Genomic DNA, 23,632 nt, shown 5'->3' with positions numbered 1-23,632 from the left:
CAACCGCATCCTAACGCAACGGATGCATCCTGATGTGCAAAATCAAAACGTATCCGTTTAATTGCGATATTGAGATCCTCTGCTGGATCTCAATACCGGAATTACAAATGCAAGTGTGAAAGTAGCCTAAGATGTAACTTCCTTTGCAGACTTATACCTGCATAGATGTATGAAATGATTATATAACATGTAGTCGTAGAGATATATACATTTTATGTTAGTATTTTTTTCAGTACATATAGCATGTGTGATCATAAGCATCTGCACGCATGCAGGCAATCTTGTAGTCTGGGAAACATGGCCTTCGTTTCGGCTGCATCATTCAGACCAATGGTGGCTCAACTGACCCAAACTCACTGCATCATAGTGATTGTACAGTACAACAGACCCATAGTCAGATATGACCTCACTGTATCATAAATAACCATGATGCAGTAAGTCCAGGTCAGATGAACGTCCATCAGTCCAGGAGATGCAGCCGACACAGGGGCCATGTTTCCCAAACTGCACACGATCTTATGAAGTTAGGCCTCATTCACACATACGTGGATTTTCACGGACCACGGTCCGTGAAATCCCATCCTGCTGAGTGCATGAGCACACGGCGTCAATGGTTGCTATGACGCCGTGCGTTTAGTGCTGCCGCCGCTTTACAGTAATACAATCGTATAGATCATACGAGTGTATTACTGTACAGCGGCGGCATGAAGCGCACGGCGTCATAGCAATTAATGGTGCCGTGCACTCAGCAGGATGGATTTTCATGGACCGTGGTCCATGAAAATCCACGTACGTGTGAATGAGGCCTTACCTGGAGGCCTTACCTGGTGGTCCTACTCTTCTAACTTCTATAATTTCTAATAATTGTCTGCTTATCCCTGGGTTCCTGTATTTTAGAGCAGTGATGTGGAATGGATACCACGGAAAAGCCCACACATGATGACCTCAGCCTAATAAAGGTGAAAGCAGAAACAAAGTGTGTCTTGGAAGCCTTTTTAAAAAGATCCTTGAATCAGGAGGAGGGAAGACATCTAGGACATGTGGGGCGCACATACCATGACCCTAAGAAGTATTCTCACAGGTACAGCCTCTCATCGTTTTAATGCTCCCTATACAAGACTTTGTCTTACTGCCTGACATGGTGATCAAACTGGGCTGGGGGGAGAAGCTTTTGTAACTAGATAGATTCAATATTGCATTAGAAATCTCTAATTTATGTGGATCTCCTTGCAATGCACATCATTTAGCAATTTTTCTTGAGGAAATTATGGTGCTAAGTGAAGTGGATACAAGGACTTGCAGATGTCACACAAGTTGGTGATTTGGGTGATGCTCCTACAGGTTCACAGAATGTCTTTGTTTTTTTCCTCTCAAGGGTGAGCCATGATGAAAGTAAAGAATTGTTTCCAAAGAAAACAAAAAAGTCAGATCGAAAAAGAAGCAAGGAGTCTCAAAAGGATGAAAGAAGCAGGAGCCCAACATTTGGTGAGCAGTCAACTTGGGGGAATCATGGTACCTGGAATTCCATACACGAAGATATCAATCGGGTAGAGGAGACAAAGCATGGTTTCAAAACTAACATTAAGAAGCTGCTGAAGAAAAATAGCCAAACCAAGGAGAAGTCTGGAACACCAAAAGAAAGGAATGGAAGTATTCACAGTAAATCCAGAGACTCTATTGATTCCATACTCGAACATCATGGGAAAGGTGCGGCCAAAGGGGATTCCTGGAAACGTCCCAAGTCACCTAACCCCTTACTTGCCTGTACTGTGGGGTCCTCTACAGTTTCTTTGCCAAAAGAATTGCAGTATGAAATGGACTCTCATGAGAAGCACTTGCCAAATGGAACATCAAAAAAGCTAAGTCGTTCCTTCTCCATGAAAAGACTGTTTAAGAAGAAAACACACAAAGAAGCTCCTGTGGGTACAGACTCCAAGCCTACCAGGCCTGACTTTCTACCTGTGAAATCCTGTTATGAGGAACATCCTGCTCAGGAAACTGGTAAGAATATATTTTTGTCTTTTTATTAAACTTTTCCTATGTTTTCCTCCAGACCTCCTGTACAATATATATCTTTGCTGTGCATTTTTGGCAAATTCTGGTTGGAAGAACCTCTTGCTGAGGCAAGGGCTGGATAGCAACATGCAATATACACATATATGTGTAATGGTACAATGCACGTTCCTCCAAACTGACATTCATGAAGATTATAGGTGTTAGCCCATGAAAAGTAGCATTTTGTGCAGTCCAAAAGGCCAAAGATGGCTTGGTCCCATCTAAAGGATACATTTTTTAAGCTACTCTTTTAAGGTCTTGTCTAGGACTAACAATATTGCTGACCTATGCTCAGGATTTCAGCAGTTTGAAAGCTAACAGTGTTATGCTTTAAAACAAGACTAGGATCATAGTATTATCTCCTCTACATCAGGAGATATAGCTGTTAGAAATTGGGTTGAGAGTGGTAGCAACTGGAAGTGAAAGCGGGTTTAAGCTGCTTTCACTCCTGGCCAGATTTCTAACAGCTATATCTCCTGATGTAAAGGAGATAATACTATGATTCTGGTCTTGTTTTAAAGCATAAAACTGCCAGCTTTCAAACTGCTGAAATCCTGAGCATAGGTCAGCAATTTTTTTAGAAGCGAAGATAATGCTGTGATTCCTAGATTGTTAGTTTTCTAATAAAATGTCTAGCTTTTACCCAGCCCAACATATGGAGACTTAGGCCTCTTTCAGACGGGCGTTGCGGGAAAAGGTGCGGGTGCATTGCGGGAACATGCGCGATTTTTCTGCGCGAGTGCAAAACATTGAAATGCGTTTTGCACTCGCGTGAGAAAAATCGCGCATGTTCGGTACCCAAACCCGAACTTCTTCACGGTGTTCTGTAGATTGTATTATTTTCCCTTATAACATGGTTATAAGGGAAAATAATAGCATTGTGAATACAGAATGCTAAGTAAAATAGCGCTGGAGGGGTTAAAAAAAAATATATAATAATTTAACTCACCTTAATCCACTTGATCGCGCAGCCGTCATCTCTTCTGACTTCTTTCTTTGCTCTGTGCAGGAACAGGACCTGCGTCACTCCGGTCATCACATGGTCCATCACATGATCCATCCCCATGGTAAAAGATCACGTGATGGATCATGTGATGAACGGAGTTACGTCACCACAGGTCCTGTTCCTGCACAGAGCAAAGAAAGAAGTCAGAAGAGATGCCGGCTGTGCGATCAAGTGGATTAAGGTGAGTTAAATTATTATTTTTTATTTTTTTTAACCGCTCCAACGCTATTTTACTTAGCCTAGTTTCACATTTGCGGCAGGACGGATCCGACATGCTGTTCACCATGTCGGATCCGTCCTGTGGCTATTTCGCCTGGCCGCCGCTCCGTCCCCATTGACTATAATGGGGACGGGGGCGGAGCTCCGGCGGTGCACGGCGAAAGCCGCCGGACTAAAAAACCTGACATGCAGTAATTTTAGTCCGGCGGAAATAGCCGCAGGACGGATCCGACATGGTGAACAGCATGTCGGATCCGTCCTGCCGCAAGTGTGAAAGTAGCCTTAGCATTCTGTATTCAGAATGCTATTATTTTCCCTTATAACCATGTTATAAGGGAAAATAATAAAGATCGGGTCCCCATCCCGATAGTCTCCTAGCAACCATGCGTGAAAATCGCACCGCATCCGCACTTGCTTGCGGATGCTTGCGATTTTCACGCAGCCCCATTCACTTCTATGGGGCCTGCGTTGCGTGAAAAACGCACAAAATAGAGCTTGCTGCGATTTTCACGCAACGCACAAGTGATGCATGAAAATCACCGCTCATGTGAACAGCCCCATAGAAATGAATGGGTCCGGATTCAGTGCGGGTGCAATGCGTTCAACTCACGCATCGCATCCGCGCAAAATACTCGCCCGTGTGAAAGGGGTTGTCCAGCTGTTAATATTGATGACCCATCATCAGGATAGGTCATCAATATCTGATCGGTAGTGGTCAGACACCTGGGACCCCTGCTGATCAGCTATTTGAAGAGGAGGGGGCACTGCATGCGAGTGCCGGTTCCTCTTCATTACACTGCACTTCGTCTCGGAAGTGCAGTGTAATACAAGTAACTGCTCCTGAGCGGGTACATGTAATTAAGCTACGCCCCCGCTCCATAGAAGATGAGACATAGTGTAATGACAAGGAAGCGGCACTTGCACAGCTGATCAGCGGGGGTCCCGGGTGTTGGACCCCCACAATCAGATATTGATGACCTATCCGGACGATGGACAACGGCTTTAAAGCAGCCCTTGACCCTTCTGCTGGCTGTGATCTCAGCTGGAGGAGGAGGGGGAGCAGAGAGACTGCTGACAGCCTGTAGTATAGGTGAGAAAAAATATTTAAAAAAAAGTGTAAATTTGGCAACATCTTCATAAGTAGTGACCCATGGAATAAAGTTACCGTATTATGTTATTTATACCACACAATGAACGCTGTAAAAATAAATCCCACAAAACAATGTTAAAATTGCTGTTTGTTTGTTTTGGTATTTTTTTATCTTTCCCCCTAAAAGTAGGTTATTTAATACACATATATGTACTCCAAAATGGTTCCTGAAAAATCCTACAACACATCCCGCAAAATTCGAGGTCTCATACAGCTAAATTGAAGAAAAAATAAAAGAAAGTTATGACTGCAGGAAAACAGGATGAGCAGTGTAAAATTAGCTATGTCACTAATGGGTTAAAATGCACAGCTCAAAGTGGTATAAAAAATAAGAGGGAATACACCCGATTACTGATCCCCTGCCGGTGTCTGCTTCCTGGTCCCACCTTGACACACAGCAAAGCTGTTCCTGTAACCTCAATAGAGTTGTATGAAGCAGCCGCTCCACAGAAGCACCTCGTGGGCTGGAGGTAGATTGGGTTTTACCAATTAGTAGGGGCAATTGGACCTGTCCAATGAATTCTGCTGGAATACCCCTTTTAAGGTTAAATCCCCTTCCTGCAATATGATGAAACTGTACTGCGAAGTTCAGCTACATCATGTGAATGATGCGGGCTCAGGAGCTGAGCCTGTGCCATCCGCAGCGAGGGCCAGCTGTGATATACAGATGACTCCTGCTGCAACAACCAGAATCGAAGATGACCCCGATCCCATCCCGTACATGCTGTGGTCAATAACAGCGGCAGCATCCAAGTGATTATACAGAGATAGGGTGGCCACTCTCACCTCATCATCCCCCACCCATGCTGCAACGCTATCACAAGATGATGGTGGGTTGTCTTGGCAGGGGGGCACCTATACAAGTGATTATTATTTTTTTATGATTTCAAAGTGCAAAAGTAGTAGTATTATTTTGGTATTGCCGTAGTCAGGCCACATAAGGCTTCTGGCTCTCACAAGGTGGGGATGAAAACGGTAAAGGCTCACTAGTGAACTGTACTGACCTCCATGCTCTTCTATCACTGTATTATTAGGGAGACTTGAAGACTCTGAGATTTTCTCCTTGGCTGCACAGAAGCTGGAGACCTTGCTCAAACACAAAAAGCTGAAGAGTCCCCTGGAGCCCCCGAAGATTAGTGTTGCTTCTCCAGTATTCAATGTAGAAGGTATGATGATGTTTCTGATTTCTTAGAAGAATGGACCTACTTTGTATCTTTTCCACTTTCCCATGGTCAGTCTGTACTGGCGACTATTCTAGTACACGTCCAGGTTGTTTCTAATGGATGACCTTTGTTTTTAGTTGTAGTGTCTTGTGTGCCCCTTTAGAGCACGGGTGCACAACCAACCAAGAGGGCGCAGACATAGTTCAGAAAGACCACGGGGAAGATTTATCAAAACTGGAGTAAAGGAAAACTGACTTAGTTCTCATAGAAACCAATCAGATTCTGCCTTTCATTTTTCAGAGCCGCTTTGGAAAATGAAAGGTGGAATCTGATTGGTTGCTATGGGCAACTAAGCCAGTTTTCCTTTTCACCAGTTTTGATAAATCTCCCCCATAATGGTGTAAAGAAGGTTGCGTCTTTCTGAGGCAGAGGATGGAGTGCTGTCATTACAGAATGGATGATAAATGCGAGCAGACAACGATATATACGTGCTTCTGCTCCATTCATCTCTAGGGGACTTCTGGAGGTCCCTGAGTACGGCACTCGGCTATCCTTGGCAGTCTCATAGTGTGAAAAACATACCACTTCAGAGATACAAGAGAATGGGACCCCATTCTCCTGATCGGTGGGGGGGTCCAACAATCTAACAGTTATTATCTATCCAGTGGATCAGGCATAGATTGTCTAACTGGAGTACTCCTTTAACCACCTAACTGTTTTGCCGGAGTCCAGCTCGGCAGTGGTAAAAGTAGGTAACTGGAGGGGGGAGTGCTGCTTTAGATGGTGATATCTCCTGAATGATAGCAGCTAGAAACATGCAACTGGTCTTGTTTGAAAGCTGACATACATACCACAATGACAGCTAAAGTCCAAGCAACAGAGGAGAAATCACTGTTAGAAATCGAGGTGGAAATATTCGCGGGTAAAACCTGCTTTTACTTTCACTTTCAGCTGCATTCACAGCATCCCAATTTCTTTCAGTGATATCTTCCCCTGTACTGAACATATTGCTGTCATTCTGGTATTGTCTAAAAGCTTTCAAACAAGACCAGCATGTTTCTAGCTGCTACCATTCAGGAGATAGCAGCATCTAAAGCAGCCTCCCCCCCCAAGTTAGCTAGTTTTCCCACTGCTGGAGCTGGACTGGGCCAAACCAGGTGGTTTAGGGTACTTTCACACTAGCGTTATTCTTTTCCGGTATTGAAAAAAACGCATCAGTTTTGTCCTAATGCATTCGGAATGGAAAGCAATCCATTCAGTATGCATCAGGATGTCTTCCGTTCCGTCACTTTTACGGTATTTGACCGGACAGAATACCGCAGCATGCTGCAGTATTTTTACGGACAAAATCCTGGATCAATACCGCACTTGCTGGATCCGGCATTAATTTCTATAGAGATGTATTAATCCCTGATCCGGTACCAAGTGTTTCGGAAATTTCCGCATCGCCGGATCCGGTTTTCTGGTCTGCGCGTGCGTCGGGATATAGGAGGAGCTGGTTTCGCCTTTGATCTTTGAAAAAAAATTAAATACTGGATACCGGATAAGACGGATCTCTTATTTCACCAGATCTGTCTAGCGGATCCGGAAAAAAGGCTATCAGTTTGCATGCTATTTGCCGGAACTGCCTGGCGGATTCAAACAACGCTAGTGTGAAAGTAGCCTAAGCAACTTGAAGCAACCCAGGTAGGACTGTCGGTTTGTTAGGGGCTGCATGGGGGGCAGTGCAGGAATGAAACCCTGTGTTGCGCCACCTCCATGTACTCTGTGCTTGGCATAACCCAGTCTGTCAGTTTTACTCAGCGGTAAAAGAGGTATTCCCATCTAAGATATTTATGGCATACCCACTAGTTTGGGTTGCTTCTCTGGAGCTGCTTTACATAACCTTAAAGTGTTCTGCGAGCTGTTATGTATGCTTTTGCCTAGATGTATTTTTTTCCTTCCTGTAGTTAAAGGGGTATCCCATCTCAACATTTGTGGGATATCACTAGGCTATGCCATAAATGTCAGGTAGGTGTCGGTCCCACCTCCGGGACCTGCTCCTACCTCCAGAATGGGACCCCCAAAGTGAGGGGAGAGCAGCTGCACATACACATATCACTGTACAATAAAGATATCCCGTAGGTGTCAAATTTAATACACTATCACTGCAAAAAACTCCACCTTTTAATAGATATATTATCAGAAAACAAAAATATATGTCTAAACGCAGATATCTAAAATAACTTAGATCGGGAGCACATCCTAGATATCAAGAAGTGACGAGAAGATTGGCGGCTAGTTAGTCCTCTGTCATGGAATCCCAGTGCCACTGTGTGCCAGTCTTGTATAACCTGTAAGTCCAGCCGAGGTATTCACCTCAAAGGCAGTCTGTATTTCACGCATCTTATTCTCTGTCACAGTTACTGTGGGTTTAAGGGTAGATTATCATAATGGACTGTCCTGCGCCTATCCACCCTACCTAACTGCAGAGTAACCGCTCTGATAAGGGTGCCCCCGCACCACGGAGGCTGTCACCTATGCAGTCACTGGATGGCCCTAAAACATAAGTGAACAGTCCCAACGCATTTCCCCTTTCTCATAGTATCAGGGTCTTCAGAGGACCCTAAAAGTGCATTTAGATGCACCAATAATCGTCCAGATTTTATTGGAAACATCCGTTGATGCGGACAGTTAAATGGCCGTCTAAATGTGCCGTCAATCACCCGATGAACGAGCGAAAAGCTCGTTCATCAGTGATCCTGTCACTTGTGCAGGCACCACCAATCATGGCTTCTGAGCAGCGGATCGTGCAATCTAAACAGCATTCTTCTGCTCAGAAGCCATGATTCTGTATGAGGACGAGGGATCGTTCTAGTGATCTCCCGTCCCGTGAATGTGCGATCTTTACTGAACAAGCAGCCGACTGTCAGGAAGGTACACTTCCTTCCCGACAATCAGCCGCCCGTCTAAATCCATATGGCGTAATAGATAATAGTATAGGGCTGTGATGGCTGACCTCCGGCACTCCAGCTGTGGTAAAACTACAACTCCCAAGATGCACACTTGCTTGGCTGTTCTCAGAACTCTATACAAATGAATGGAGCATGCTGGGAGTTGTAGTTTTACCACAGCTGGAGTGACGGAGGTTAGCCATCACTGGTATAGGGCATCCTAGTGCTGGAATAGATGTCCCACCACAATGGCAGTGTTCTGAACAAGGCACATGTGTACCACTGCGCCCTCTAGTGGTCATATTAGTGAAAGACTGTCTGTTTGACTTTGAAATATACAGGCTAAGAGGATGATGTTAATAAAGGCGGCTTTAATGGCATTATCAATTACTGTTCCTGTGCACAACATTTCAAAATACAGAGGAATAGAGGGCGGGTGTCTATAATAAGGTCTCTGCATCTGGCATTCCAACACTAGGCTGCCCTATATTTCTAGCTATTAAAGTGCCTTGAAGAACCTGATTTTGAACCAAAACCAGGTGCGGCTCTAAACACAGAACAGGTGCAGGTCTTTCCCTTACACCTTATGTCTGTGGAGGCTCCAATCCTGGTTTTGTCTCACAATCACTGATGGAAATTAATGACAAAACACTGACGTGTGAATGAGGCTTTATGGAGGGAATTGGCACAGTACAGTCCATTATGATACTCTACCCTTCAACCACCAGTAACTGCAATAAAGAATAAGATCCATGAAAGGAATTCAAATTGACACCTGGAAGAATACCGACTGATGTAGAGATAAACACCCCGGCAGGCTGGACTTACAGATTATATAAGACTGGAAAGGAAAAGGACAGACGCAAAAATGATAAAGATATCCTGCACGATATGATAAATAAGTGCGCATGTGCAGGGCCACAATTAAAGAAAGACCGAACATAACAGTATTTTCAAAACTCTAAATGCAAAATCTATATATTGGAAATGGTAAATATGAGGTTGGAAAATATAATTTTGTTCAAAAAAATATCTGAGCCCACCTACCCTGGCAAGTTGACCCTAGTCCAGGCAGGAACCTACTCTGTTTAAAGGGGTTATCCAACCCCTACAATGCCAGTGCACTTACCTCGCTCCCCGACACCCACATCGCTCCTGCTCCCCGTACGGCCGCTGCTGCATCTCCCCTTGGTGCGGATCAAAACATCCAGCGACGTGTGGGGGTATTTGGGTGGCGGTCAACCAATAGCAGGCCGCAACGGGGATGAACCTCCCTAGCATCGCGGGTGACGCTAGGGAGGCTCTTCTCCATCGCCGCCTGCTATTGGCTGGCCACCTCCCCCCTTCACGGCAGGGGTGGGGTAAGTATAACCTGTGTGAGGTGCCCGGGAACTTTGGGGGCATTATAGGGGTTGGCTAACCCCTTTAATACCGATCTGTATGCCGTATGGGCATCTTAGAAACATAAAAACATAGAATGTGTCGGCAGATAAGAACCATTTGGCCCATCTAGTCTGCCCAATACTTAAGTAAGGAGAGAGGAACCTGCACATATAGTGTGTTGCTACTTGTTATCTCTATGTGCAATCAAGAATCCATGGGTAGGAAGAGCAAACTCCGCTGTATGTGTCACCTAATTAAAGGGGTTTTTCAAGTGTTTCCAGCTCTATCCTCGGGATAGGTTATCAGTATCTGATCGGTGGGAGTCTGACACCTGGGACACCCGCTGACCAGCTGTTTGAGAAGGCAGTGGTACTCCCAGTAGCACCACCGCCTTCTCCAGCTTACCGAGCACAGCGCCGTACATTGTATAGTAGCTGTACTTGGTATCGCAGCACAGCCCCATTTACTTCTATGGGGCTGAGCTGCGCCTAGGCCATGTGATCAATGAACGTGACGTCACTCTGCCTAGGAGAAGTTGGAGAAAGCTGTGGCCTTCTCAAACAGCTGATTGGCGGGGGTCCCTTCGTGTCGGACCCCGGCCAATCAGATACTGGTGACCTATCCAGAGGATAGATCATCAGTTAAGAATATCTGTCCCTGTCAATCAAGGGCAGGGGGTCTCTTGAGCAGACTCTGCTTGATGGACCCATCTATTAGTAAGAATCAGTTTGCTCTGCTCCTATGCAGATGTATGTGTATCCATGATCACAGACTACGCACAAGCCTGGTGTTGATCCTGCAGTCATACTCCCTCCGTTTGGCCCTTTTTTGCTTCTTTTATCTGTAAATCAGGAAGAAAGGAGACAGAGGGAGGAATATAAAGGGCTATTCACTCTCGATGTGCAGTGTATGGACTCCCAATTGGGGAGATTTATCAAAACTGGTGTGATGGAAGAATGGCATAGGAACCAATCAGATTCCACCTTTCATTTTCCAAAGGAGCTGTGAAAAATGAAAGGTGGAATCTGATTGGTTGCTATGGGCAACTAAGCCAGTTCTACTTTACACCAGTTTTGGTCAATTTCCCATATGCAGCCAGCAGCGCTTTCCTATACAGTAAAGCGCTGTGTGGCCTGTGTGATTTTTCTTTAACTCTGGTTAATGCATATATTCAGTGGACGATGTCAGAAATAGTTCCTGAGATACGTGTCAAGGTTTGCGCTAAATGAAGTTGTGTGTGACCATGGAGATGCATAACTCCGTATTTGTAAAAGGTTCAGTCTCTATATGCCTGGGAGCCGTTAAGGCTCCATTCACACGTCCGCAATGTGTTTTGCGGATACACGGAGACACGGATTCGTAAAACACGGAAAGTGGCAATGTGCATTCCGCATTTTGCGGACCGCACATTGCCGACATAATAGAATATGCCTGTTCTTGTCCGCAATTGCGGACAAGAATAGGACATGTTCTATTTTTTTGCGGAAACGGAAGCACGGATGCGGAAGTGCGGATCCGCAAATGTGGATGCGGACAACACATTCCGTCCTCATAGACAATGAATGGGTCCGCACCCTTTCCGCAAAATTGCGGAAAGGATGCGGACCCATTTTGCGGACGTGTGAATGGAGCCTTAGAGTCTACCTATCCATTGCCGTGCGTTCATTGTGGCTTTCGTGGCAGACATCTAATTACTTTTTTTTTTTTTTTTTTGTACAAGTGACAGACAACAATAATGTGACAGTTTGCGAGGTGCCGGACGTCGAGGACAAGGACGAAGTGATACGTAAGATAGTGGCCCTTCTGCAGGAACAGGCTGTAGTTATCAATGAAAAGGTGAGTGCTGACAAGTGATCATTGTCCAAACTGTCACAGGACATACAGTCCTGATCAAAAGTTTAAGACCACTTGAAAAATGGCAAAAAATCATATTTAGCATGGCTGGATCTTAACAAGGTTCCAAGTAGAGCTTCAACATGCCACAAGAAGAAATGGGAGTGAGACAAAACATTTTTTGAGCATTCAATTTAATGAAAACAACGAATAAACTGAAACAGGCTGTTTTTCAGCTGATCAAAAGTTTAGGACCACACCTCCAAAAAAAACCGAAACCCCCCCAAAACAGAAATCCAACTTCCAAACATGAACTCAGTAATGAGTAGCTCCGCCGTTATTGTTTATCACTTCAAAAATTTGTTTTGGCATGCTTGATGCAGGCGTTTCCATGAGGTGAGTGGGAACATTTCTCCAAGTGGTGAAGACGGCCTCACGAAGGCCATCTACTGTCTGTAAGGCCTCTTTCACACGAGCGTGACGGATTAGGTCCTGATGCGTTCAAGGTGCGTTCAGTGAAACTCGCACCATTTTGCAAGCCAGTTCAGTCAGTTTGTCTGCGATTGCGTTCAGTTGTTCAGTTTTTTCCGCGCGGGTGCAATGCGGTTTGATGCGTTTTTCATGCGTGTGATAAAAAAACTGAAGGTTTACAAATAACATCTCTTAGCAACCATCAGTGAAAAACGCATCGCACCCGCACTTGCTTGCGGATGCAATGCGTTTTTCACGCAGCCCCATTCACTTCTATGGAGCCAGGTAGGGCTGAAACGATTACTCGATTAAATCGAGTAATTCGACACAAAAAAATCCTCGATGCAATTTTTTTGTATCAAAGATTCGTTTGTGTCACGTGATCACGGAGCGGGAGGGAAGGGCTTGCTATTACTCCCGCTCCGTGGTCTCCCGCTGGCCCGCAATACTCACATTTCCAGCAGGGGGCCTTCAGACACTTCACAGCACATCCATGGTCCCGCGCTGCACTGACCTCCTGACGTACACACGCCGTGACCTGACGCGCTGTGTGAAGTCAGACGCAGAGCAGTGCGGAACGATGCTGGAAAGGTAAGTTGGTGCGACTAAGGACGGGCGCCCGGAGTGCACAGCGTCATAGCAACCAAGGATGCTGTGCACTCCGGGTGTCAGGAGGAGGGTTGGGGGGAGCGGGGGGAGATCTGCTGGCACCAGGGTGGGTGGGGAAACGGAGCTGCTGGCACAAGGGGGGTGGGGAAACGGAGCTGCTGGCACAAGGGGGGTGGGGAAACGGAGCTGCTGGCACAAGGGGGGTGGGGAAACTGACATGCTGGCACAAGGGGGGTGGGGAAACTGAGCTGCTGGCACAAGGGGGGTGGGGAAACTGAGCTGCTGGCACAAGGGGGGTGGGGAAACTGAGCTGCTGGCACAAGGGGGGTGGGGAAACTGGGGTGGGGGAGAGCTGCTGGCTCTGGGATGTGGGGGAGAGCTGAAGGCTCTGGGGTGTGGGGGAGAGCTGAAGGCTCTGGGGTGGGGGAGAGCTGCTGGCTCTGGGGTGGGGGAGAGCTGCTGGCTCTGGGGTGGGGGAGAGCTGCTGGCTCTGGGGTGTGGGGGAGAGCTGAAGGCTCTGGGGTGTGGGAGAGCTGCTGGCTCTGGGGTGTGGGGGAGAGCTGAAGGCTCGGGTGGGGGAGAGCTGCTGGCTCTGGGGTGGGGGAGAGCTGCTGGCTCTGGGGTGGGGGAGAGCTGCTGGCTCTGGGGTGGGGGAGAGCTGCTGGCTCTGGGGTGGGGGAGAGCTGCTGGCTCTGGGGTGGGGGAGAGCTGCTGGCTCTGGGGTGTGGGGGAGAGCTGAAGGCTCTGGGGTGTGGGGGAGAGCTGCTGGCTCTGGGGTGGGGGAGAGCTGCTGGCTCTGGGGTGGGGGAGAGCTGCTGGCTCTGGGGTGTGGGGGAGAGCTGAAGGCTCTGGGGTGGGGGAGAGCTGCTGGCTCTGGGGTGGGGGAGAGCTGCTGGCTCTGGGGTGTGGGGGAGAGCTGAAGGCTCGGGTGGGGGAGAGCTGAAGGCTCGGGGGTGGGGGAGAGCTGCGGGCTCGGGGGTGGGGGAGAGCTGAAGGCTCGGGTGGGGGAGAGCTGAAGGCTCTGGGGTGGGGGAGAGCTGAAGGCTCTGGGGTGGGGGAGAGCTGAAGGCTCTGGGGTGGGGGAGAGCTGAAGGCACTGGGGGAACGGAGCTGATGGCACTGGGGGAACTGAAGCACTTGGGCTGATCACACAGGGGGGACGAAGGGTGTTGGGGACTGATGGCAGGGGGTCTGATGAGTTTTTATAAAGGAAAACAGTCAATTAATTTTTTCTTATTAGATTACTCGATTAATCGTAAAAAATAATCGATAGAATACTCGATTTCTAAAATAATCGCTTACTGCAGCCCTAGAGCCAGGGCTGCGTGAAAAGCAGAATATAGAACATGCTGCGATTTTCACGCAACGCAGAACTGATGCGTGAAAAACAACGCTCATGTACACAGACACATTGAAATGAATGGGTCAGGATTCAGTGCGGGTGCTATGCGTTCACGTCACACATTGCACCCGTGCAGAAAACTCGCTCATGTGAAAGGGGCCTAACTGTTGTCCATTTTTGTAAACTTCCCTTGCCATCCATCCCCAAAGGTTCTCAATTGGATTTAGATCAGGGGAACACACAGGATGGGCCAAAAGAGTGATGTTATTCTCCTGGAAGAAGTCCCTTGTCCTGCGGGCATTGTGTACTGTAGCGTTGTCCTGTTGAAAAACCCAGTCGTTACCACACAGACGAGGGCCCTCTGCAATATCTGGACATAGCCAGCGGCCGTTTGATGCCCCTGCACTTCCTGAAGCTCCATTGTTCCACTGAAGGAAAAAGCACCCCAGACCATTATGGCGCCCCCTCCACTGTGGCGCGTAGAAAACATCTCAGGTGGGATCTGCTTGTCATGTCAGTAACGTTGGAAACCATCAGGACCATCAAGGTTACATTTTTTCTCATCAGAGAATAAAACTTTCTTCCACCTTTTGAATGTCCCATGTTTGGTGCTCTCTTGCAAAGTCCAAACGAGGAGTTCTGTGGCGTTCAAGGAGACGAGGTCTTTGAAGACGTTTTTTGTTTTTGAAGCCCTTCAATCTCCGATGCCGTCTGATGGTTATGGGGCTGCAGTCAGCAGCAGTAAGGGCCTTAATTTGGGTCGAGGATCGTCCAGTGTCTTGACGGACAGCCAATTGGATCCCCCGGCTCAGTGCTGATGAAATTTTTGTTGGGTCTTCCACTTGACTTTTTTGTTTCATAACCCTCAGGATCATTTAAGAAATTCCAAATGACTGTCTTACTGCGTCCCACCTCAGCAGCGATGGCGCGCTGTGAGAGACCCTGCTTATGCAGTTCAACAACCCAACCACGTTCAAAAAGGGAGAGTTTTTTTGCCTTTGCCATCACAACGTGTGACTACCTGACAGAAAATGACAATGAATCCACATCTTTGCACAGATTTGGCCTTTTAACCCCCTAGGGACTTAGGACGTACCGGTACGCCATGTTTGCCGAGTCCTTAAGGACTCAGGACGTACCGGTACGTCCTAAGTTTAAAAGTAGATTGCGGCGCGGCGGGGGTTAATAGGAACAGGATGCCCGCTGAAATCATTCAGCAGACATCCTGTCACAACGCCGGGGGGGGTCATGTGACCCCACCCGTATCGGCGATCGCCGCAAACCGCAAGACCTGCGGTTTGCGGCTTTTACCTGCGGTTTGCGGCTTTTACCTGCGGTTGTGGCGGCGGCGGGCGGTGCCACCGGGTCCCCATGTGGCTGGAAGGCAGCCCGATGTCTAAGGAAGGCATCGCGCTGCCTTCCGGTGACGAGCCTGTGAGATCCAGCCCCCTGGATCTCACAGGCCGGAAGCTGTATGAGTAATACACACAGTATTACTCATACAGCCAATGCATTCCAATACAGAAGTATTGGCATGCATTGTAAAGGATTAGACCCCCAAAAGTTCAAGTCCCAAAGTGGGACAAAAAATACAGTAAAAAAAAAGTTTTCCCAAAAAAAAATTAAAAGTTTCAAGTAAAAAAAAAACAAGAACGTCATTTTCCCCAAATAAAGTAAAAAAAAATTGGTAAAAAATAGGTGGGAAAAAAAAAGTATACATATTAGGTATCGCCGCGTCCGTATCGACCGGCTCTATAAACATATCACATGACCTAACCCCTCAGATGAACACCATAAAAAATAAAAACTGTGCTAAATAAACCATTTTTTTGGTCACCTTACATCACAAAAAGTACAACAGCAAGCGATCAAAAAGGCGTTTTCCCACCAAAATAGTACCAATCTAACCGTCACCTCATCCCGCAAAAATTAAGCCCCACCTGAGACAATCGCCCAAAAAATAAAAAAAAATATGGCTCAGAATATGGAGACACTAAAACATTATTTTTTTTGTTTCAAAAATGATATTATTGTGTAAAACTTGCATAAATAAAAAAAAGTATACATATTAGGTATCGCCGCGTCCTTATCGACCGGCTCTATAAAAATATCACATGACCTAACCCCTCAGATGAACACCGTAAAAAATAAAAACTGTGCTAAATAAACCATTTTTTGTCACCTTACATCACAAAAAGTGTAATAGCAAGTGATCAAAAATTCACACGCACCCCAAAATAGTGCCAATAAAACCGTCATCTCATCCCGCAAAAATCATATCCTACCCAAGGTAATCGCCCAAAAATTATGGCTCTCAGACTATGTAAAACTTACATAAATAAAAAAAAATGTATACATATTAGGTATCGCCGCATCCGTGACAACCTGGTCTATAAAAATATCACATGATCTAACCTGTCAAAATAAAAACTGTGCCAAAACAGCTATTTCTTGTTATCTTGCCTCACAAAAAGTGTAATATAGAGCAACCAAAAATCATATGTACCCTAAACTAGTACCAACAATACTGCCACCCTATCCCGTAGTTTCTAAAATGGGGCCACTTTTTTGGAGTTTCTACTCTAGGGGTGCATCAGGGGGGCCTCAAATGGGACATGGTGTCAATAAAACCAGTCCAGCAAAATCTGCCTTCCAAAAACCGTATGGCATTCCTTTCCTTCTGCGCCCTGCCGTGTGCCCGTACAGCTGTTTACCACATATGGGGTGTTTCTGTAAACTAAAGAATCAGGGCCATAAATATTGAGTTTGGTTTGGCTGTTAACCCTTGCTTTGTAACTGGAAAAAAATTATTAAAATGGAAAATCTGCCAAAAAAGTGACATTTTGATATTGTATCTCTATTTTCCATTAATTCTTGTGGAACACCTAAAGGGTTAACAAAGTTTGTAAAATCAGTTTTGAATACCTTGAGGGGGGTAGTTTATAGAATGGGGTCATTTTTGGGTGGTTTCTATTATGTAAGCCTCGCAAAGTGACTTCAGACCTGAACTGGTCCCTAAAAATTGGGTTTTTGAAAATTTCTGAAAAATTTCAAGATTTTCTTCTAAACTTCTAAGCCTTGTAACATCCCCAAATAATAAAATATCATTCCCAAAATGATCCAAACATGAAGTAGACATATGGGGAATGTAAAGTAATAACAATTTTTGGAGGTATTACTATGTATTATAGAAGTAGAGAAATTGAAACTTGGAAATTTGCAATTTTTTAAAAAAAAATTGTAAATTTGGTATTTTTTTATAAATAAAAATGATTTTTTTTTACTTCATTTTACCAGTGTCATGAAGTACAATATGTGACGAAAAAACAATCTCAGAATGGCCTGGATAAGTCAAAGCGTTTTAAAGTTATCAGCACTTAAAGTGACACTGGTCCGATTTGCAAAAAATGGCCAAGTCCGTAAGGTGAAATAGGGCCGAGTCCTTAAGGGGTTAAAGGCATGTGGTCCTAAAATTTGGATCAGCTGAAAAACAGCCTGTTTCAGTTTAAGGGTCCATTCACACGTCCGTTATAACACTCCGTTTCCGTTCCGATTTAAATCGGAACGTTTTTTCGGATCCATTAATTTCAATTGCCTCTGCAAAAATGCGGACACCAATCGTAGTGCTGTCCGAATCACCGAATCCGTTCCGTTTTCCTATTTTCGAGTATGCGGATCCTGAAAAAAAATTAAGCTTGTCCTACTTTCTGTCCGTTTTTCGGGTCCGTTGTCCATCCAAGTCAATGGATCCGCATAAATGCGGATGACATGCACAAAACCATCCGAATGTCATCCGATTTTGCGGATCCGTTGACGGGAAAATGGATGGAAAAAACAAAACAGAATAACAGAAACACGGAACGGATTCGGAAGCACTTTAGTAAAAAAAATTAAAGGTTGTACTGAAAAACGGACCCGCAAAAAAAAGGAACGTTTATCTGGAAAGGTAAAAATACTGACGTGTTAATGGACCCTAATCGTTATTTTCAATTAATTGAATGCTCAAAAAATGTTTTGTCTCACTCTCATTTCTTCCTGTTGCATGTTGAAGCTCTACTTGGAACCTTGTTAAGATCTAGCCATGCCAAATATGATTTCTTGCCATTTTTCAAGTGGTCTTAAACTTTTGATCAGGACTGTATTTGCCCACTTTTCCAGATTTCTTCTATTTTTCACTGCTTGTCGGTGAAGGCGATTACAGAAAGCTGATTAAAGGGGTTTTCCAGGACTAAAACTTTGGCCTTTCCTCACGATAAGCCATAAATGTCTGATTGATCCTCAGGTCCTCTGCCTATCATCGTTGTTTAATCAGGCACAGCATCTTGTTAGTACGGGTGTCTGCCTGGTGCCACAGATCAGCCCCACTGGACTATTTGGTACACGTACAGATGAGCCGCCGTGGCTGAATCAATGGTAAAGGGACTGCCATGCTTCCCTCATTGACAGTCATGCAAAACACCCTCTAGATGTGTATGTAATAGAAAGCTTGGGGCCAAGAAAAGGGTTATTCAAAATAGCTCTACATTTTCCCCCTACCCCGTGTCTTCAGCCACATTCTCTCCCTTCCACTGGTTGAGCTTAATGGCCTTATATCATTTTTACACCAGTACTAACTATGGTATCTGCCTATGAATTTCTAGAAAATCTTTTTATGTTCAGGATTATAAAAGCATTTCTTTCCAAAGCAGTGCCACACCTGTCCACAGGTTTTGTTTGGTATTGCAGCTCAGCTACATTAAAGAGATTTTCAGAGAGTTTTACACTGATAACCCATCCTCTGGATAGGTCATTAGTATCTGATCAGTGGGGTCTGACACACGGGACCCCCGCCAATCTGCTTTTTGAGAAGACATCGGCTCTCGCAGTAGCGCCACAGCCTTCTCTCAGCAAACCAAGCACAGCGCCATACATTGTATAGCGGCTGTGTTTGGTATTGCAGCTAGAAACTGCTAAATAGTGCATAGAATTCCCATCTTTTGCTTTCCAGTATGTGTGCCCTATAGAAGTGAGGCATGCTGGGAATTGTAGTTTTTAAATCAGGAGTGCTGCATACAGTTCCTGAAACTACAGCAGCAAATACGCAGCAGAGGCATGCTGGATCCACATCTGCTGAACAAGTAAGGGCTGTATTAGACCAGGAGATAGTCAGGCAGATCATCGCCGTTCGTAGTGTTTGTAGGAAAGATAGTCAGCGGTGATCTGCGTGTGTTAAAGTTAGCTCGTTCATCAGGCAATCACAATTTTAAAGGGGTTGTCCATGTTCAGAACTGAACCCGGACATACCCCCATTTTCACCCAGGCATGCCCCCTGACATTAGCATCGGAGCATGAAATGCAGGGCAAGGGCTTCCGCCCAGCAGTGTATTCGGTGACATCACCGGCACCGTTTTACAGGCTAGGGCAGCGCTAAAGCCGGTACGTCACCGGATCTCCTGAAAAAGTATTTTCCCCGCGCGATTCAGCGCAGGGCAAAGGAGAGCATCAGAGCATGAAATGCTCCGATGCTCAACTCAGGGGGGCTGCCTGGGTGAAAATGTGGGTTCAGCTCTGAACCCGGGCAACCCCTTTAAGCAAGCTAAAGAATCATAGCTTGCCGACGGCAGATCGTGCGGTCTAATCACAATCTAATCACAGTCTGCTGCCGGCAAATAATGATTCTATATGGGGGCGAGCAATGGCATTAGCGATCACTCCTCCCCATACTGTGGAGGAGATTGCTGCATGTAATAGCTTCTCAATAAGTTCTCCATAAGTGCCCCAATCATTGGCCCGTGTGAAAGAGCTTTAAGGGGGTTTTCCGAGACTTTACTACAGTATCTTATTGGTGCGGGTCTGGCACCTGGGACCCCCCTGATGAGCTGCTTGAGAAGGTGCCGCGGCCTTCACTCAGTGTGACGTCATGTTCATTGGTCACATGGCCTAGGCGCAATGAAGTGAATGGGGCTGAGCTGCGATACCAAGCACAGCCGCTGTACAATGAGAGAAGGGCACGGTGCTGCTGCAAGCGGGGGTTCCAGATGTCAGACCCGCACCATCCGTAATAAAATCTTGGAAAACCCAGTGAAGTAGTTGGTTGAGCTTGCAGTTGGTGTGTGTTTTAACCATTTGTGCTAACTGGATATTCTTTTGTAATGGAAATTGGGGAAACTCTTCCAGTTGCATTGTCAGTTCCCCAGCATGAACTAGATCTACATTCAGAATTTCCACGTGGGAGTTCAATTTCCATTACTGGGCTGATTGAATAGAGCAATGGAGAGACAAGGGGCTGTTGCCTATGAATGAAGCTGAGCCTGGGGGGTCTGGAAAGCCATTTATATAGTAAGTAGGTCCATGAAAGGAATGATCGGTCCCACAACACAGTGCTTCACAATCACCATGGCGCAATGTGGAAAAGGAAAACGATGACCAAAGCCGTGTCGTTTTAGTATCGATGATGTCACTTTGATCTGATTTTTATCCTCTAGATCAATAAGGATCCCTTCCTCAGGAATGCCCTCAGCAGGATGTCCTATGGGAGCTTCTTCCGTCTTGCAGAAGTTTTCACAAGTGAGGCCGAGGTCGAAAAGGATGAAGCCGGCTCAAATGTGAGCTCCGAACTGACAAAGATTGCCCTGACGATGGAGCTGACCAGGAAGGTGGCCGGGATCAACAGCCATGCCGTCCACACCCTAATGGGCTACAGCCTTCAATACATGGACATGTTTGTTCCCTGGCTGCAGGAGCAAGGAGGCTGGGTATGCTCTTCTCATTGCTACACCTTCTTAATGCTGGGTTTATCTATTGTGTTTTTTGTTTTTTTGTGCAGTTTTTGAAGCCAAAGCTTGGAACAGATAATAATGGAGTTCAAAAACTGCGTCCAAAAACCTGAACGTGTAAATCCAACCTCAGAAATTCTTAGATAAAAGAACACATTTATCTATTAGCCAGAACGGTTACAGCCGGCGTCTCTAGCTCTGACCGTATACACCCTCCGAGCCATATGCCCCAGAGCGGCATTGATAGTGCGCACGATTTACGACATGATCCTATGAGTGCGGGACAATAGCCCCGCGGGCGGCCCGACGCGCACAGCATCATTGTAATCTATGATACCGTGTACTCCCGTGCGCACAATCAATGCCGCTCCGGGACATATGGCCGGCTCACGGACCGCACGTCTCGGAGCGCATACGGTCGTGTGCAAGAGGCCTTAAAGGGATTCTCCAGGATTTGCATATTGGTCCATCTGGGTGTCCCTGCACAATCTGACACTATCCAATCAGTGCTGTCCGTGCCAGACTGTGCAGGGACACACAACTGGAAACTGCTGGGCCTTTATTACAGACTATGGGCAATGCATTTGTAATAATAATAGAGGAATGGCAAAACATAGAGTAATAAGAATAGATACCCCAGAATCGGTATGACATGGTGTATGACATTTCAGGAGAGGTCTTCCTCAAGGGTTATTCCCATCTGGATATTTATGGCATATCCACAGGATCCCTAGGACACATAGCTATCTCACATCTACCCCCTCCACTCACAGTGACCAGGAGATAGGAGCATATTTGTAAGATGCCTATCGGACATTTATGGCATATCCTGTGACCAGATGAGAATAACCCTTTAAGAATGTTTACCCCAGGGGTGCACAACCTTTTCTGGTTGGGGGCCACATTGTCAGACTGAAGCAATCCCAAGGGTCGAAAATAAAACTTAAAGGAGTATTACCAACTGAAATACCGTATTTATGTCATATTGTGTATATATAGTATATACCCTAAATGTCTGGGACTCCCATCTAATGGGAGAATACATGAAAAATACATGTGAACAGCCACATAGACCTAGAAATACATGTCTGTTACCAGATGATGGGGGGGCTACACAGAGTGGTATCGAGGGCAGCAGGTGGTGCACCCCTGGTCTACCCATTTATATGTAACGTCCTACTTCTAGACAGAAGACTTCTGTGAAATGTCTGCTATGTACTCCTACAGTGTGATCATGCCCATCCGCAAAGATACCTCCGGAGCCCAAAAACTTGAGATCCCCATTACACAGAACCTGTTGCTTATAGTCCACATAGGAGCTTGTGAACCAGGGGTTGATCCAGTCCATCTGTCAGCACCATTTATGACCATGCAGTAATATTTATATATATATTTTTTTTATGTTTTTACCTGCAGGAAAAAATAGTGTCCCATGGAGATATCGACTAATGTGACCAAATCCCTGAACTACCTCACATGACCTGTTATCCCAGCCTGGGCAGACCCGAAACCTCACTAAGGACACGAAGCAAAGACCCTGTCAACATGGCTGATCTCCCCCTCGCCTTACAATACCTCAGGGAGCCAAATCCTCCAAACGCCGCCTTGTGACTATTTATGAATGATTTTTTACTTTTTAAAATCGAGACTTTTTTATATCATTGGCATCTGCAGGCACGTGCCATTGCCTTATTTTATCCTCTGCCCACCTACACTCTCGGGGGGGACTTTTATTGACTCGTGGATGACTTCATGAGGGGTGCATTTTGCCACTAAGTGTAAGACTTGAATGGTTATATATACTGACCAGTCCTGCGGCCTCAGGGCAGCCATAATGGGCAGTGATCCTGTCGGCGGGCACACATGGGGCAGTATTTTACCTCATGACTGGCAGGGCTGAAGACATACACTGTACAGATACTGTATTGCACTATTTAATTGTTTACTGAACATTTGAATGGAAAGATAGATTTAAAAAAAAAAAAAACTTTTATAATTGAGAAATTGTTTTTTTCTGCAAATGTTAATTTAATGGCGTTATCCAACCCCTATAATGCCTCCCCAAATGCTCGGGCCCCTCTCACAGATTGTACTTACCTTGTTCGCCGGAACCTGCGTCGCTCCTGATGCCCGCATGGGCGCCACTGCATCTCCCCGTCACGTGGATGAAATTATACATGTGGGTGGTGGTGGCAAGGGCAGCCAATAGCAGGCCACGATGGAAACGATCCTCTCTACCATCGCGGGTGACACTATGGAGGCTTCTTCCCATTGCGGCTTGCTATTGGCTCCCCCCCCCCCCCCTCCCCCCCTCCGTCACCGGATGTTTGGATCCGCACGGCGGGGAGATGCAGCAACGGCTGTGCAGGCATCAAGAGCAATGCGGGAGCAAGGGAAGTGCAATCTGTGTAAGGAGCCTGGGCATTTGGGGAGGCATAATAGGGGTTAGATAGCCGCTTTAACTGTAGGTGGTGCTATCCGCCATATTGGTTCTATTTGCATGGCAATAAAGTGAACGTTAAGTTTCTTTTGCTTTTATTACATTATTACATGTGCATTCTGGGCCATCCCAAAGAGCATCGGTCAGTAGGATCAACCCTACTAAACAAGCCATAATGCCTAATAGGGTTGATCGTGCTGACGAAAATAATACCTCAATTATTATATTCGTTTGCACCATTTCTGAGAAAAAATACTTTTTTCTTAAAGGGAG

General features: G+C 46.0%; 1 protein-coding gene across 1 annotated transcript in view; it reads left to right on the top strand.

Moving 5' to 3' along the window:
- BCL2L12 (BCL2 like 12) overlaps positions 1-22,787 on the top strand; it is a 35,007-nt gene extending 12,220 nt beyond the window's left edge. Inside the window, exons 2-7 of the mRNA XM_040433920.1 lie at positions 898-1,081; positions 1,376-2,001; positions 5,465-5,596; positions 11,630-11,745; positions 20,629-20,898; positions 22,336-22,787. Coding sequence (XP_040289854.1) covers positions 912-1,081; positions 1,376-2,001; positions 5,465-5,596; positions 11,630-11,745; positions 20,629-20,898; positions 22,336-22,368 — 1,347 coding nt within the window. The 5' untranslated portion in view covers positions 898-911 and the 3' untranslated portion in view covers positions 22,369-22,787. The remainder of the gene's footprint in view (positions 1-897; positions 1,082-1,375; positions 2,002-5,464; positions 5,597-11,629; positions 11,746-20,628; positions 20,899-22,335) is intronic.
- Positions 22,788-23,632: the final 845 nt, after the last annotated feature.

This window comes from Bufo bufo, chromosome 1 (genome assembly GCF_905171765.1).
Source record: "Bufo bufo chromosome 1, aBufBuf1.1, whole genome shotgun sequence".
In the NCBI taxonomy this organism is placed as follows: domain Eukaryota; kingdom Metazoa; phylum Chordata; class Amphibia; order Anura; family Bufonidae; genus Bufo; species Bufo bufo.
This window is presented reverse-complemented; position numbering and strand designations above follow the sequence as displayed.